This window comes from Camelus dromedarius, unplaced genomic scaffold (assembly GCF_036321535.1).
Source record: "Camelus dromedarius isolate mCamDro1 unplaced genomic scaffold, mCamDro1.pat HAP1_SCAFFOLD_198, whole genome shotgun sequence".
Taxonomy (NCBI): domain Eukaryota; kingdom Metazoa; phylum Chordata; class Mammalia; order Artiodactyla; family Camelidae; genus Camelus; species Camelus dromedarius.
The window spans coordinates 149751-163614 of NW_026989822.1; the positions used below are offsets into that span (position 1 = coordinate 149751).

The 13864-nt window shown below is 59.7% G+C and overlaps 1 protein-coding gene across 1 annotated transcript in view; it reads left to right on the top strand.

Annotated features, from left to right (window-relative positions):
• LOC105088898 (tensin-3) overlaps positions 1 to 13864 on the top strand; it is an 82486-nt gene that overhangs the window by 31980 nt on the left and 36642 nt on the right. Inside the window, 2 exon segments of the mRNA XM_064483989.1 lie at positions 4444 to 5754; positions 7508 to 7534. Coding sequence (XP_064340059.1) covers positions 4444 to 5754; positions 7508 to 7534 — 1338 coding nt within the window.

Here is a 13864-nt window from a genome sequence, read left to right on the forward strand (position 1 = left end):
CCCTGGTGGGTCGTCAGCAGAAGTGGCCAGAGCTGTCACGCTGTTTGATGGTGCACTGGGCTCTGGCTGTAGGGAAACCATTACCAGACAACACGCAGGCCTCCCCTGGAAGGGCTGGGGCTCTGGTGGTGGGGGCGGTGGGCAGGGGGGATGTGGAGGGAGGGGTCCGTCCCGAGCTGAGATGGGCAAAGGCTCCCGTCCTGTGTCTGCAGTGGAGAAGCTGGGGTCTTGGGCGTGTCACTTCCCTGACTGGGGACCTGGGTCCTCATTTGCAGAATGGGGATCAATTCAGACTACCCCACATGCCCCTGAGCTGGACACATGGTGTTCAAACAACTAGTTCAAATGTCCGAAAGGATGCCTGGGGCAGGAGTGAACAAACCCACTTTGCAGAATTCACATCCTGGCCCCACACCCACACCATGGCTTCCACCTCCCCCTGAGTTCTGAGCTGGAGCAGAGCTTCGCAGCACCGAGCCTCCTTTCCCTGAGGGAAGCCCCTGGGGCGGGTGGTGGTGGCAGGACCCCAGCCCCAGCCATGCCAGGGACCCCAGAACGGGGTTTGAAAGTTAACCTTCTGCATCAATTTTCCTGAGCTGGGCCACAGTATAAGGGGCACTCCACCATCAGGTAAACCAGGGTGCCCTTAATGACTGACCAGAGTTCTGGGGGGCTTCGCATAGCAGGAGTGGGTCTCCTGTCCCGTTTCACATGGAGGGCTTGGCAGTCGGCTCTGCAGTTACCCCCCCAGACCCCCCCAGGCTCCCCGAATAAGTTGTGCTCCTGGTTGTGATTCTGGCCTCGTTGCTCTCACCCTGCAGTTCTCACGTGGGGGTCTCAGAAGACAGGACCCCAGCCTGGGTGGGACAGCTCATGCCCTGTAGGTGTGGTTACAGGTGGGTGGGCCATGCTCAAGTTGGGGGACACGGGTGTGGGTGGGATGGGCGTGCCCCCTGCACACTGGTGCCCGCCATGTGCCTGGGCCTGTCTGGTCCCCATCACACCCCCGGGGGCTGCACAGAGTGTCCCGACGCCCCTCAGACCCTTGGCCCCTCTGCCTGCTTGGCAGGCACACTGGGCTCACACGGCACGTACATTCACAGCATCCATTTCCTTCGACATCTTGGAACCTCGCGTTGAGGGGCTTCAGCTCCTTTCCAGTCTTGTTCGGGGCATTTGAGTACCAGCCAGGAGGGTGGGGAGTGGTGGCATCCCTGGAAATGCAGCTGGCGGGGCTGTGCCACCCGCCGTGGGGAGAGCTTGTTCTGATGTCTGGTGGGGAGGCCCAGGGGCGGCAGGGAGAAGGGGACATGGGGGCGTTGACCTTCGGGAAGGGTGGGCTGGTTTTAGCTTCCTTTGCCCGCCGAGGCAGCTGCCCATCTTTCCATAGTGGCTCCTGGGGCTTTGCCACGTGAGAACACGCTAGAACGTTCTGCCTCTCAGTGACTCAGTGCCCCCGGGCACAGGGCTGGTCCCTAATGATGGGGACACCATGGGGAGTGAAAAGGGGACTTCGCTCCTGGAGCCCACGCTCCTGTGGGGGTGACGTTGGACACATATGTGGGATGTCACACGTCAGGGTGTGCCACAGACCAACACCCCGTGGGCGGGAAGGAACGTCAGGAGAGCCCATCCCGAGGAGGCTCAGGAGCATGCCAAGACCGCTCTGGAGGCAGGGCACGGCTCGGGCAAAGGCCCTGGGGCAGGCGCGCCTGCTGTGGTCTGGGAGCAGCAGGGTGGGCCAGGCGGCGGTGAGAGCAGGTGGGACATGCCAGGCCTCGTCCACCCCGGGAGGAGCTTTTAGTAGTTACGGCTGTGGGCCCAGGACCTGGGGACATCGTACGTGTCCTCTCATTCTTGTAACTGCACTGAAGGATACAAATAATCTTTCTCTGTCATAACGGGAGAGTTGGGGGCTTGAACATTCATGTTGTGCCCAGGAAGGCAGAGCCAAGGCAGAACAGGACCCCCCCACCCGAGGCTGTCGGGGAAATCGGGCATCTCATTTGTCCATCGGGAAAGTCAGTCGGACTCCTTTGGCCAAGAATGCAGGGCGGGGGCGGTGGGTGCTGGAGGCCCTTTCCTCCTCGCACCCCCCAGTCCGACTCCCCCTCCCTGGGGGCGCAAAGCATGGACGAGGCCCCGACAGCCCCCCCGGGGCCCTGTGAGCTCCTACAGAGAGCTTTGGAAGGTTGGGCTGGCCTGTTGCGAGGGTTGCCTGATTTGGTTCACACTTTGCTGTAGATGTGACATTCACTGGGCGTTTTCTGCTGCGGGCAGTGATCTGTGTGCATGGTAGGAAGTTGGGAAGAGTCTGTGGAGGCATCTGGCTGGGTCCCGAGCTCCCGGGGATGGCAGCCTGTGCCCGCCTGGCCGTGCGGGCCAGGGAGATCCAGGTCTGGACGCTCAGCCCCCTGCTTACTCCGGGCAGCCGTCATGTTTTTATCCTGTGTTCACTCTTATTGTAAGATTTCTCTTAATGCAAATATCAAGAATGAGATTCCTCGTGGCTCCCCAGACAAGGGACTGTCCTGTTCTGTCTCCTGCAGGCGATCCCGGGCCTGCCATCTTCGGCCTGGGGCTGCCCTGGGGCCCCAGTCAGACTGGTGACCCTGCACTTGTGGGCACCGCCCTAACTCAGATCAGAGGCATTTTCACCCAGCTCATTCTTGGCTTCTTTTTTTTCTCTTCTTAACTCATTGTGACAGTCCATTTTCATTCCAATTCAGGGAGAGGGAAGTAGACGCCCAGCCTTTGTGCTATGACATCTGTTTCTAGAAATCGCAGACTCCCACCGACCCCACCCGTCGCCCATCCAGCTGTGAGACCGGTGGTCTGTCCTCTGGCAGCCCGCCCTCCCAGGCCTGGCGCTGGTCTGACCCTCCGTTCTGGGGTTCTCAGGGAGTGGAGTGTCGTCCCCGCTCACACTCAGCAGAAGAGATGAGAGAGACCTGGCTGCGCGCTGGTTGCAATTTCCTGGCCACCCTAGCAGGTCCCTCTCCAAAGCCAGGTTAATCTGGTGTTTCCTCAGGGCTAGAAGGACACTGGTTCACGAGCTGTGACCTCTGGGCCCACGCTCAGCAGACGCAGGGTGGTGGCCCCAGGGCGGGGTGGGGTCGAGCCAGGATGTGAATGATGGCTGTCTGATCTTCAGCTCCAGCCCTCCTGCATGACCCAACAGCGACCTGAGTGATGACCTGGAAACACACATGCAGGTCCGCGTGGCACCTTCACGGTGGTGGGGGTGACACCGGCAGGTGCTTGCTCCAAGTGCTCAGTCCAACTGCTCCCCTGAGGCACGCACGTCACAAGGTGCCCGTCTATGGCCTGGTTTATGGACAGCGCTGTGTGCGCCATTTCTCTGCCCAGCTCTCCCCGCCAGGCACGGCTTTAGGCTGAGTCACTGAGATTCCACCCCAGCCGGGACCCCAGTGTCCGCTGTCCGCATCACTTCTCACCCTGCTTTCCCTGGGGTGCAGTTGAAACGGGAAGGAAGCCCGGGGTCGTGCCTGCCCTTGGCCCCGCACCCTGCAGACCCCACAGGTCTCTGTGCTCAAGTGTCACCTCAGCGCCTTCAAAAAAGCTGGGGCCACTGACGGTGCAGCACACCCAGCACACTGGGCCTCTGCAGAGTAAGTGGCTCCAGGCCCCGTGGCCGCTGGGACTCAGCGCCCCCCGGGGCCCACACGGCATGGTTCAGGCCCTTGCTTGGAATGCAGTTTCATGGTTGGGGAAATGGGGACAGAGGAGGGTGGCGGGGAGGTGCTGATGGTAAGCCTCCTACCTGTGGGGCGCCCTCCCTCCCAGTTACCAGGGACTTCGGCAGCAGTTTGGGGCTTGGGGGGTGGCTGACTGAGCGGCGCAGTTTCCCATCAGAGGCCGGACTCTGTTTTCCCGGCCATCCCGATGCGTGGAGGTCTGTGGTTCCAGACCTGGTCCAGTGTTCTCAGGCCCTGCCCTGTGTTCATGGCACCTTCCGGGCCCAGAGATGCTGCACTTACAGGAAGGCCCGAGGCCTTCCACTGAGTTCCGTTTTAGATTTCAGCAGCTCCCGACTCAGAGGCTCTGTTTGCTAGGACTTTGGTACCCAGTGCCCAGGGAGGCACTCAGCAGAGTTGGCAGGAGCTCCCTCTTGTCTGACACACGCCATCCATGCCTGAATCCAGGGGGTTTGTGAGCTGAGCTGAGCTCAGCATTCAGATGAGGGGTGACATTAATAGTGAGTCCTCCAGTCGGGTGACGCCGCGGGTGGAGAATCCCATAGCTCTCTAAGGGACCCCGTGCCCTTTGCATGAAAAGGTGGAGACGAGTCTGGGGCTGAGACGTGTGAGTGTGCTAACTGCTTGGCGTTCACGTCGCAGGGGTGTATGCAGAGCTTTGGGGAGTCTCCGGGCCTGACTGTTCTGGATTGTCTGCTGTGAGATTATTTACGTCTTCAGTCAGATGAGCAGACCCCTTCCAAGAGCCTGGAGCGCCTTTCATCCCTGACTCACCTCGTTTTCTCCCCACCAGTGCTGCACATGCAGGGCCCCGTCGATGGCAGCCTTTACGCCAAGGTGAGAAAGAAGAGCAGCTCGGACCCCGGCGTCCCTGGTGGGCCCCCGGCTGTCCCCGCCACCAGCAGCCCGGACCACAGCGACCACACCCTGTCCATCAGCAGTGACTCCGGCCACTCCATGGCCTCAGGGAGGACCGACAGGACCGAGGAGCACCCAGGCCCAGGACCCAAGAGGGGCCTGAGCCCCCAGGAGAAGGCCGAGCTGGACCAGCTGCTCAGCGGCTTTGGCCTTGAGGACCCCGGAAGCCCTCTGCAGGACATGAGCGATGGCCACAGCAAGTGCGGTGGGACCCACCACATGGTGCCGGCCCAGGTGCACGTGAACGGGGATGCTGCCCCCAAGGACTGGGAGATGGACATTCTGGATGATGAGATGCCCGGCCACGACCTGTGCAGCGTGGAGAGCACGGGGACGCTGTCCTCCTCAGAGGGCCACGCGTCCGCCCACTTGGGACCCTTCGCCTGCCACCAGAGCTGCCAGAACTCGCTCCTGTCAGACGGGTTTGGCAGCAACACCGGCAAGGACCAGCACGGAGCCCCTGCCCCCGACCTGGGCCTGGGCGGGGACCCCCTGTATGAGCGCGAGTGGGCCTTCGGGGGCCGCAAGCCCAGGCCGCCGCAGCCCATGCTCAGGAAGCCCCACGCGCCTGCCCTGATGCAGGCCTATGGGCAGAGCGGCTACTCCACGCAGACCTGGGTGCGCCAGCAGCAGATGGTGGACGCCCACCAGTATGGCTTCGCCCCCGACGGGGAGGCCAGGCTCGGCGGCCGCAGCCCGGCACAGACCCAGCCCAGGGTCCCGGTCACCCCGACCCAGGGGGCCAGCAGTCGAGTGGCCATCCAGAGGGGCGTGGGCCCCGGGCCACATCCCACCGACACGCAGAGACCCCCTCCCGGCAGAGCGGCCTTCAAGCCCAGGGCTCCGGACGTTAGTGTCGTGAACGGCGCCGTCCCGGAGCTGAGCGCAGACCCCTCCCCGGGCTCCCCAACCCTGGACATCGACCAGTCCATCGAGCAGCTGAACAGGCTGATCTTGGAGCTGGACCCCACCTTTGAGCCCATCCCCACCCACATGAGCGTGCCGGGCAGCCCGGCCAATGGCCCTGTGCCCCCAGATGGCGTGGGAGGTGGACTGCAGGCCAGCAGCCACCTGCAGGACATTGGGGGAGGCCCTGGCAGGGGCCCCGTGAGACAAGGTGAGCTGGCATTTCACGGGAGGTGTGCTGGTCAGCGTCTGGGTTTGCAGGATGCCTGGCTCCTTACTGCGTCTGGAGCATGGGCTTGTTGGGGCAGGGGAAGAACTGCCCCAACTGGGTGTGGGAGATTCTCTGAGCCAGGACTGGGGAGGCTGTTCCTGGGGCAGCAGCCTACAAGCCAGAGGAAGAGGGTCTCGGGAGCGGTGACCGAGGGGCAGGTCCAGAGAGTCGGGGCTGAGAGGTGCAGCAGAAATCCAGGCCACAGAGCAGTGGGGGCTGTGCTCCATGGTGGCCGGGGCTGGCAGGCTGTCACCCCTGGGACGTGGCAGTGCGGCAGCAGTGCCAGGCCTTCCTGTCCTGCTGGGAGGCCTGGAAAGGCCAGGGTGGCTTTGGTGGACAAGGTGACCTGGGTTCGTGGCTGCATGGACGTGGGGGCAGGCACTGGGGTCTGAGACAGGCTCTTCAAGGTGGGAGACACAGGCCATGGGGCCCAGGAGAGGTGGCCAGGGTGGCCTGGAGGAGAGGGCACTGGAACAGAGTGGGGGCATCTGGCTCTAGGAACGGTGTGAAGTCACAGGGGAAGGTGTGTCTAGAGGCTTCCACACAGAGGAGAATGGGGCCGGGTCGGGCGTCCAGGCGTGGGTGCCCTGAGGCCTGGGGAGGTGGAGGGAGAGGGGCTGCGAGGACCCAGAGGCCACCTCAGGGCTGGATGTGGGGCGCCCGGTGAGGCCAGGCCCTCCCTCCAGTGTCAGTGTGCCTGTATATCCCCACCTGGGGCATCACTGGTTCCTTGGTGGCCCTGCCTCTAAATCTGAGGACAGGAAGGGTGAGGAAGGAAGGGCCCCACGGCTGCCTCCTGCTCCCAAGTCTGCCTGCATGCCGGCCGAAATCCGAGCTGGGATCACCGATGGGGATGGACTGCGCTGCCTTTTCCTCAGGCCCTTCGTCCTCTGAGGCCCCTCGGTGCAGGGACCTCTCATCTCACAGTGGAGCCTCCGGAGGTGTCAGTTAGTGGCCTGCCCAAGGTCACATGGGTCATTGGCAGAGAACAGGAATAGGCCCCTGTGGCTGCACCCAGGGACCCTGCCCGCTTGGCAGTCCAACGGGGAGGATTTCAGACCCTCCCGGGTCCAGGTGGCTGGGGGAACCTCAGCTCTGCAGACCTGGGTCCTGTTTAGGGTCCCCTGTGTGACTTGAGTAAAGAACTTCTTTTCACTTCGTCTGTTAAAAGAAACCCTGTCCCGTGCCCGGGTGATGGGCGGGCCAGGGAGCGCGGGTCTGCACGCAGCATCCTGCACCTGCATCAGGAGTGACATCCCGGCCCCCCGAGCACCTGAGACCCTGGGTGTTGGTGCGCAGAGCTGGGCGAAGCTGGAGGGGTCCCCGGGAGGAGCTGACCACAGCCGTGATGGCAGCAGCTGAATACGGCCGGGCCCGGGTGGGAGGGTTTGCCTTGTGGACTCGCTCGGTCAAGTACGTTCAGGAGATTCTGAGTTTAAAACACGCTTCAGTGGGAATAAAACTGTCTCAGCTCGCTGAACCTACTTAAAAGAAAGCACTTGGGAAAGTTAAAACCAGAAATCTTATTTTTCCTTCGATTGAAACCTCCTTTGAGACCTGGAGGAGGTCGGAAGCATGCGAGTATATTGGGGGAAAGAAGTCCAAGGCTCCAGTTACTGTCTGATGGCCTCTCTCTCCCGTGATGGGTGTCAGTCCTCATGACGACCATAAAGCAGAGAGCCCGGGGTTTGAGGAAGTCCCTCATCTCCTCCCCTTCCAGGTTCTCATCTCCCCCCGTTCCAGGTCCCTCATCTCCTCCCCTTCCAGGTTCTCATCTCCCCCCGTTCCAGGTCCCTCATCTCCTCCCCTTCTAGGTTCTCATCTCCTCCCCTTCTAGGTCCTCATCTCCTCTTCTAGGTCCTCATCTCCCCTTCCAGGTCCTCATCTCCCCTTCCAGGTCTTCATCTCCCATTCCAGGTCCTCATCTCCCCTTCCAGGTCCTCATCTCCTCCCCTTCCACGTCCTCATCTCCCCTTCCAAGTCCTTATCTCCTCCCCTTTTAGGTCCCTCATCTCCTCCCTTTCCATGTCCTCATCTCCTCCCTTTCCACATCCTCATCTCCTTCCTTCCCACGTCCTCATCTCCCCTTCCAGGTCCTCATCTCCTCCCCTTCCATGTCCTCATCTCCCCTTCCAGGTCCTTATCTCCTCCCCTTTTAGGTCCCTCATCTCCTCCCTTTCCATGTCCTCATCTCCTCCATTTCCACATCCTCATCTCCTTCCTTCCCACGTCCTCATCTCCCCTTCCAGGTCCTCATCTCCTCCCCTTCCATGTCCTCATCTCCCCTTCCAGGTTCCTCATCTCCCCCCTTCCAAGTCCCTCATCTCCTCCCCTTCCACATCCTCATCTCCCCTTCCAGGTCTTCATCTCCCCTTCCAGGTCCTCATCTCCTCCCCTTCCAGGTTCTCATCTCCTCCCCTTCCACGTCCTCATCTCCTCCCTTCCCATGTCCTCATCTCCCCTTCCAGGTCCTCATCTCCCCTTCCAGGTCCTCATCTCCTCCCCTTCCAGGTCCTCATCTCCCCTTCCAGGTCCCCATCTCCTCCTCTTTCCAGGTGGCCATGCTTCAGTGACTTGATAAACTCACTACTGGAATTACTGGAATTTTTATTTTGATTTTTAGATCTTCTCCAGTTCCTTTTATCATAAAAATAATTCAGTGTCATTTTTGAAATGAAAGGACTTGAATACATCAACAAATCCGTAACACTCAGCATGTTTGGTTATTAATTATGCAGATCCAATTGGAGTGTTTCTTAATCCATTTCTTGCCTGGTAGGAATCTCGGGCATGCGTTGGGTTTTTTCCCCTGTGCTTTTAGAGCTCTGGTGGTGTCTGGGGAGTAGAGGTGAGCAAATTGGATGCTCATCCTCAGAGACCTTCCTGAAGTTTGGAAGTGAGCTTCTGGTAGGAGCACGAGGGTGGCTCACGGCTCAGGGACTGGCCTCCCACCCCAGAGCTGGTGTTCCACCCACAGTGAGCTCCTGTGTGAGGGCAGTGCCAAGCTGGGAGGTGCAGTGCATTGGGACTCACACAGCATCTGATGCAGCTTGTGGACAGTGCGGGGGGCTCTCAGAACAGCCTGCACGCTGACTTCTGGTTCTCCTTCTGGGACATCTTGTCTTGATAGAGATCCTGCCAAGAATGCACACATCTGTAGCTCTCAGCTATTAGAACTGAGGGGGCAGGAGACCGTCCTTCCCTCCCTGGCAGGTACAGAGAGATTTTTGTTTGATTTTTAAAATTTTTAAATTGAAAAAAATTTTTAAGTATAGTCCAATTATAATGCTGTGTTAATTTCTGGTGTACAGAATAGTGATTCATTTATACAGATAAATATTCCTTTTCATGTTCTACTATTATAGGTCATTACAAGGTATAGAGTGTAGTTCTCTGTGCCATACAGCAGGACCTCATTGTTTACCCACTTGATTTTAATACTTAAATGTCGGTATTTACATCTCTCAGGTGCAGAAAGCTAGATCAGCCAGGGAGAGGAAAAAAGTCATTGATGCAAGGGAAGTCATAAAACTGTAGAGCTGCCCTGCTGACCCTGAGGCGTGGAACATTGCAGAAGGCTTGGGGGTGCTGGAAACCTGTGCTTTGAAGGCACCCCAGCCCCAGCAGGTTTCCTTCCCCCAGATCGGGGAGCCAGGGCTGTGCAGCTGAGCCGGTCCACACATGGCTCTCAGTCCAATCTTACTGAGTTGGAGGGCGCAGCGAGTCTGAAAGGCCCCATGACACGCCGAGGACGGTGGCTGTCACCCCCACAGGTGTCGTTCCATGTCTGTGTGCCTGAGGCTCAGCCCTCTTGGGATGGGATAGTGTCTGATCAGAGCCACCTCCAGTCTTGCTTACAGATGGGAAATAGGCTGGAAAGTTCCAAGACGCTGGCTCTTCTGCATGAGACCCTCCCTGGCCTGCCTGGCATCTTGACCCCAGGTGCTGACTGCCACACGTGTCTTCATTCTGGCTGTAGACAAGGGGTCGTCACAGAGACCCCAGTGTCATGAAGTTAGTAAGGATCATACAGGTCATGCCCTGAGGTGATGATGATGGTGGTGATGATGGTGGTGATGGTGGTGATGATGGTGACGGTGGAGATCATGGTGATGATTGTCAAGACGATGATGGTGATGGTGATGATCATGGTGCTGATGGTGATGATGATGGTGGTGCTGATGGTGATGATGATGGTGATGATAGTGGTGATGATGATGGTGATGATGATGGTGATGATGGTCGTGATGGTGATGATGATGGCGATGATGGTGATGATGTTGGTGATGATGATGGTGATGATGATGGTAGTGATGGTGGTGATGATGGTGATGATGATGGTGGTGATGGTGGTGATGATGGTGATGATGATGGTGATGGTGGTGATGGTGGTGATGGTGATGGTGATGGTGGTGATGAGGATGCTAGTGGTAAATGTGCTGGTAAGCCCTGCTGCTCTGAGCACTTGTACTACTCCAGGCACTACATTGAAGCTTGTTGGCGTCACCCTGGCCTTCACACTCACCATGATGTGTAAACTGAGCTTCTGTGTATCTGACTCTGCATCCCATGGCTGTGTCCTTATTGCACAGTCTCATGTTTTGCCACCAGCCGTATAACCCCTCAAGGGCAGTGCCAGTGACGTATTCATCTTGTTTCCTGGCACGTGCTGATGTTGTGAATAGAGGGTGCAGTGCTGGCGGAAATGCAGAGGACTCTCCCGGGTCCCCTGTGGCTCCACTGGGTTGGCATGGGGACCTCAGCGAGATTCATCATGGGACAGGTCAGGGAGCCAGTCTCCCCACAGGACAAGAGAGAGGCCCTGCAGAGGTGGGGTCTGGTCTCAGAGAGCCTCGGAGGAGCTTGTAAATGGGCTGAGATGTGGGGGCATCTCACGGTGCCACCGTGGCTACCCGGCTCTGGTCTGGGCACCCTGGGACCTGGTGCCACCCCACACCCCAGGTCTCCCCGCTTCTCTGCCGCCCTGCCCACAGGGGTTTCTTCCATCACATCCTCTACATGGGGGGAGATTTCAACGGATGATACCCAAGAAACAGAAGAAGTCTGTGACAATTAAGGATGGATGGCAGGCAGCCCTCCGTTTCCCGCATACCTAAGGGCAACTTGCCTCCTGTTGTCCAAATACCGTGTTTCTGTTACATCAACCGCCGCCAACAGTCGCAGGGCCCTGGCAGCCCCGCGTTCTGCTTACAGACACTCTGGGATGTCATGGCCAGTGCTGCCTTTGAGGGCTTCTGCAGACACAGGTGTCTTGCCTGCGTCCAAGGACTGATTTATGCTGCAGGCAGTTCAGAGCAGTGACAAGTACCGACTTCAGCCGCTGACAGTGGGAGCCCATCAGTTTAAATTACATAAAGCTACATGTGCCCCGCCACAGGGATCCAGTGTGGAAAGCAAGGATCTTAGCCGTGGATTCCCACCGTGTGGGTCTCTGGGGGCGTGTGGTGGGGAGGTGGCGCGCACGAGCCCCAGGTGGTGGGTGGGGCAGAGAGCCAGGGGCACTGGGGAGCAGGAAGCATGGACTTTCCTGGAGGATGGCTGCCCCGGGCTGTGCAGACGCGGGGAGAGCCGAGGTGTGGGGAGTCCACGGGTGTCCCAGGGCTGGGGGGCCAGGTGCCCGGACAGGCCCCTGACCCGGTCAGGAGATGGAACGGCTGCCCTCGGGGTCACCTCCTTTCCCCGGGGATGCAGACTCTGCAGGCATCTCAGAAAGGGCACCTCAGGCCGACCCCACAGCAGCAGGACCCCCGCCTGCCGGGGACCCCAGCCCGATGCCGCAAGACTGCGCCCCCTCTGCGGCTCTGGGGAGCAGCCTCGTGCCTGCCCAGGCACGGGACAGAGGAGCTGGGCTGCACAGAACCAAGGAGGCGCCGTGCGTGGGGCGCTCCTGGCTCCTCTGGGTAGACGCGCCCAAGGATGGGCTGTCCTGTCCATTCAGACAGGAAGTACCAGGTCAGAGAGGGTGGGTGACTCAGGCTCAGACCCGGCTTGGGGCACTTCCTGCATGGCCACCCTGTGTGTGTTCCCAGGCATGTCCGGGAAGAGGGTCCCAGCTCAGGGGCAGAGCCTGAGGTCTGGGGACGTGTGGGGCCAAGAAAGAGGGCTCCGGCCTCACCTCTCCACCCTCGGGCCTGTCCTCCTTGCCATTCCAAGTCCAGGCGACCAGCTGCAGACGGGGCTGCTCCTGGGTCCCGGGGGCGGGCCGGCCCGGTGTCCCCGCGCGGCAGCTCTGTGTCCCGCCTGGCAGAGGCCCAACGTTGGCAATGGCAGGTGGTCTCAGGGATAAGAGGGTGGAGGTCACGCCCCCGGTCACCCGGGAGACAGCAAGAGCTCACCCCCTGGAGCCACGGTTCGGTTCTCTTGGTGGGTTTCAGACCGCGAGGGGGCCTGGCCACAGACAGACCTGTCTTGAGATGTCAGGCTCTCAGGCCTCATGCAGCCTGGGTTTGGGCTCATTCATGCCATTTTAAGAGCTGAGCAAGTCCCCAGGGTCAGCCCAGGGTCACGTTCTCTCTGAGATGCCTCCCGACCCGTCTCTTCCCCTTGTGCCCAGGGGTCCCAGCTCCTCCCAGGCACCACTGTCCCCGCCCCCATCAGGAGCTCCTGCAGAGCAGGGGGCCCTGGGAATACGGGGGGGCTGCTCCTGCCAGGCCCACCAGGGACCCAGGATGGGGGAGGTTGCGGGCTGAGGGCCAGCGACCAGGGCCAGGGGGTCGGTTGTTTTCCTGTGAAGGACTCTTCCCTCTGTTCGTGGCCGCAGACGAAACTGGAGTTTCTCCAGCTGAGCTCTCATTGCCTGAGATGAAGTGGCGGGTGGGGTGTGCTTGTGCCGTGAGATCTAAAAAGACACTCCTGCCTGGGGTCAGGACGCCGGGCGCCCCACGTGGCTTCAGACGGATTCTTCAGGACTGTGAGCAGGGGCCGCGAGTCGGGTGCCCGCAGGCACACGGAAGCTCCGCGCTCCGGGTGGGAACATCCTTCATGGTGGGAAGTAGGGTAGCTCTTGTTGGAGATGCTTTCTGTTTTTCTGCAGAAGCGCCCTTTGAATTTGGGGTGAGTGACTCAGTTCCTTTTGCCCCCAATGACCCTCGCTCCACACACGGGTTTCAGGGCCCCACGAGGTCACATTGACGGGCGTGTTCCCACGTCCCTGGATGCTGGGCTGGCCTGCAGCTCTGGTTCTGAACCCTCCCGGGCCCACGGTCCTGCTTTTAGAACTTCTGTCTCCTGGCACCGTCTTCACCATCGTGAAACCAAGGTTGTGGCTCCCGTAAGCTGCTCACACACGCAGCCATCAGAGATCTGTGGACCACCCTCACATTCTCACTGCAGAAAAATACATGTGACATAAAATTGACCATTTTCACCATTTTCAAGTGCACAGTATTGTGACATCATGTGCCTTCCATGTTGTGTAGCTGTCCCTACTGTCTGGGTCCAGGACACTTCTGTCATTTCAGGAGGAGTCTGCACCCACTGCAGTCGGCCCCGCTCCACACTTCCCCAGATCCCACCGCCCCCGGTCTGCCTTCTGTCTCCGTGGATCGGCCTCTTCGGGGTGTTCCGTGTCAATGCAGGCATAACTAACATTTGTCGGGCTCATCCCTGCTGTGCTCAGGGCTGAGTGGCGTTCCTCTGCATGGCTGCACTGCGCTGTGCTCCGTCCGTGGGTGGGGACCTCCAGTGTTTGTGAGCAGGGCCGTGTGAAGGTTCGTGCACAAGTGTTCGTTCCATCACCTCTTCTCAGTTCCCTGGGGCACACACACGGGAGTGGGGCTGCTGGGCCACATGGCAATTCCTTCTTTCCTTTTTCTTTAACAGTTCTTTTCTGCTGGGGATTGAACCAGGACCCCGTGCCTGCTAAGCTCACGCTCTACCCCTGAGCTATAACCCCCTCCCCCGGTGGCTCTTTCATTGACGTGCTGAGGAGATGCTTCCTCAGGTGCTGGCAAGCCCTCTTTGGAGACCCCGGGCGTCCGGTGTCGGGGGCGTGTTTCTGGAAGCTCTGTCTCAGCGTGGTGGACACGAG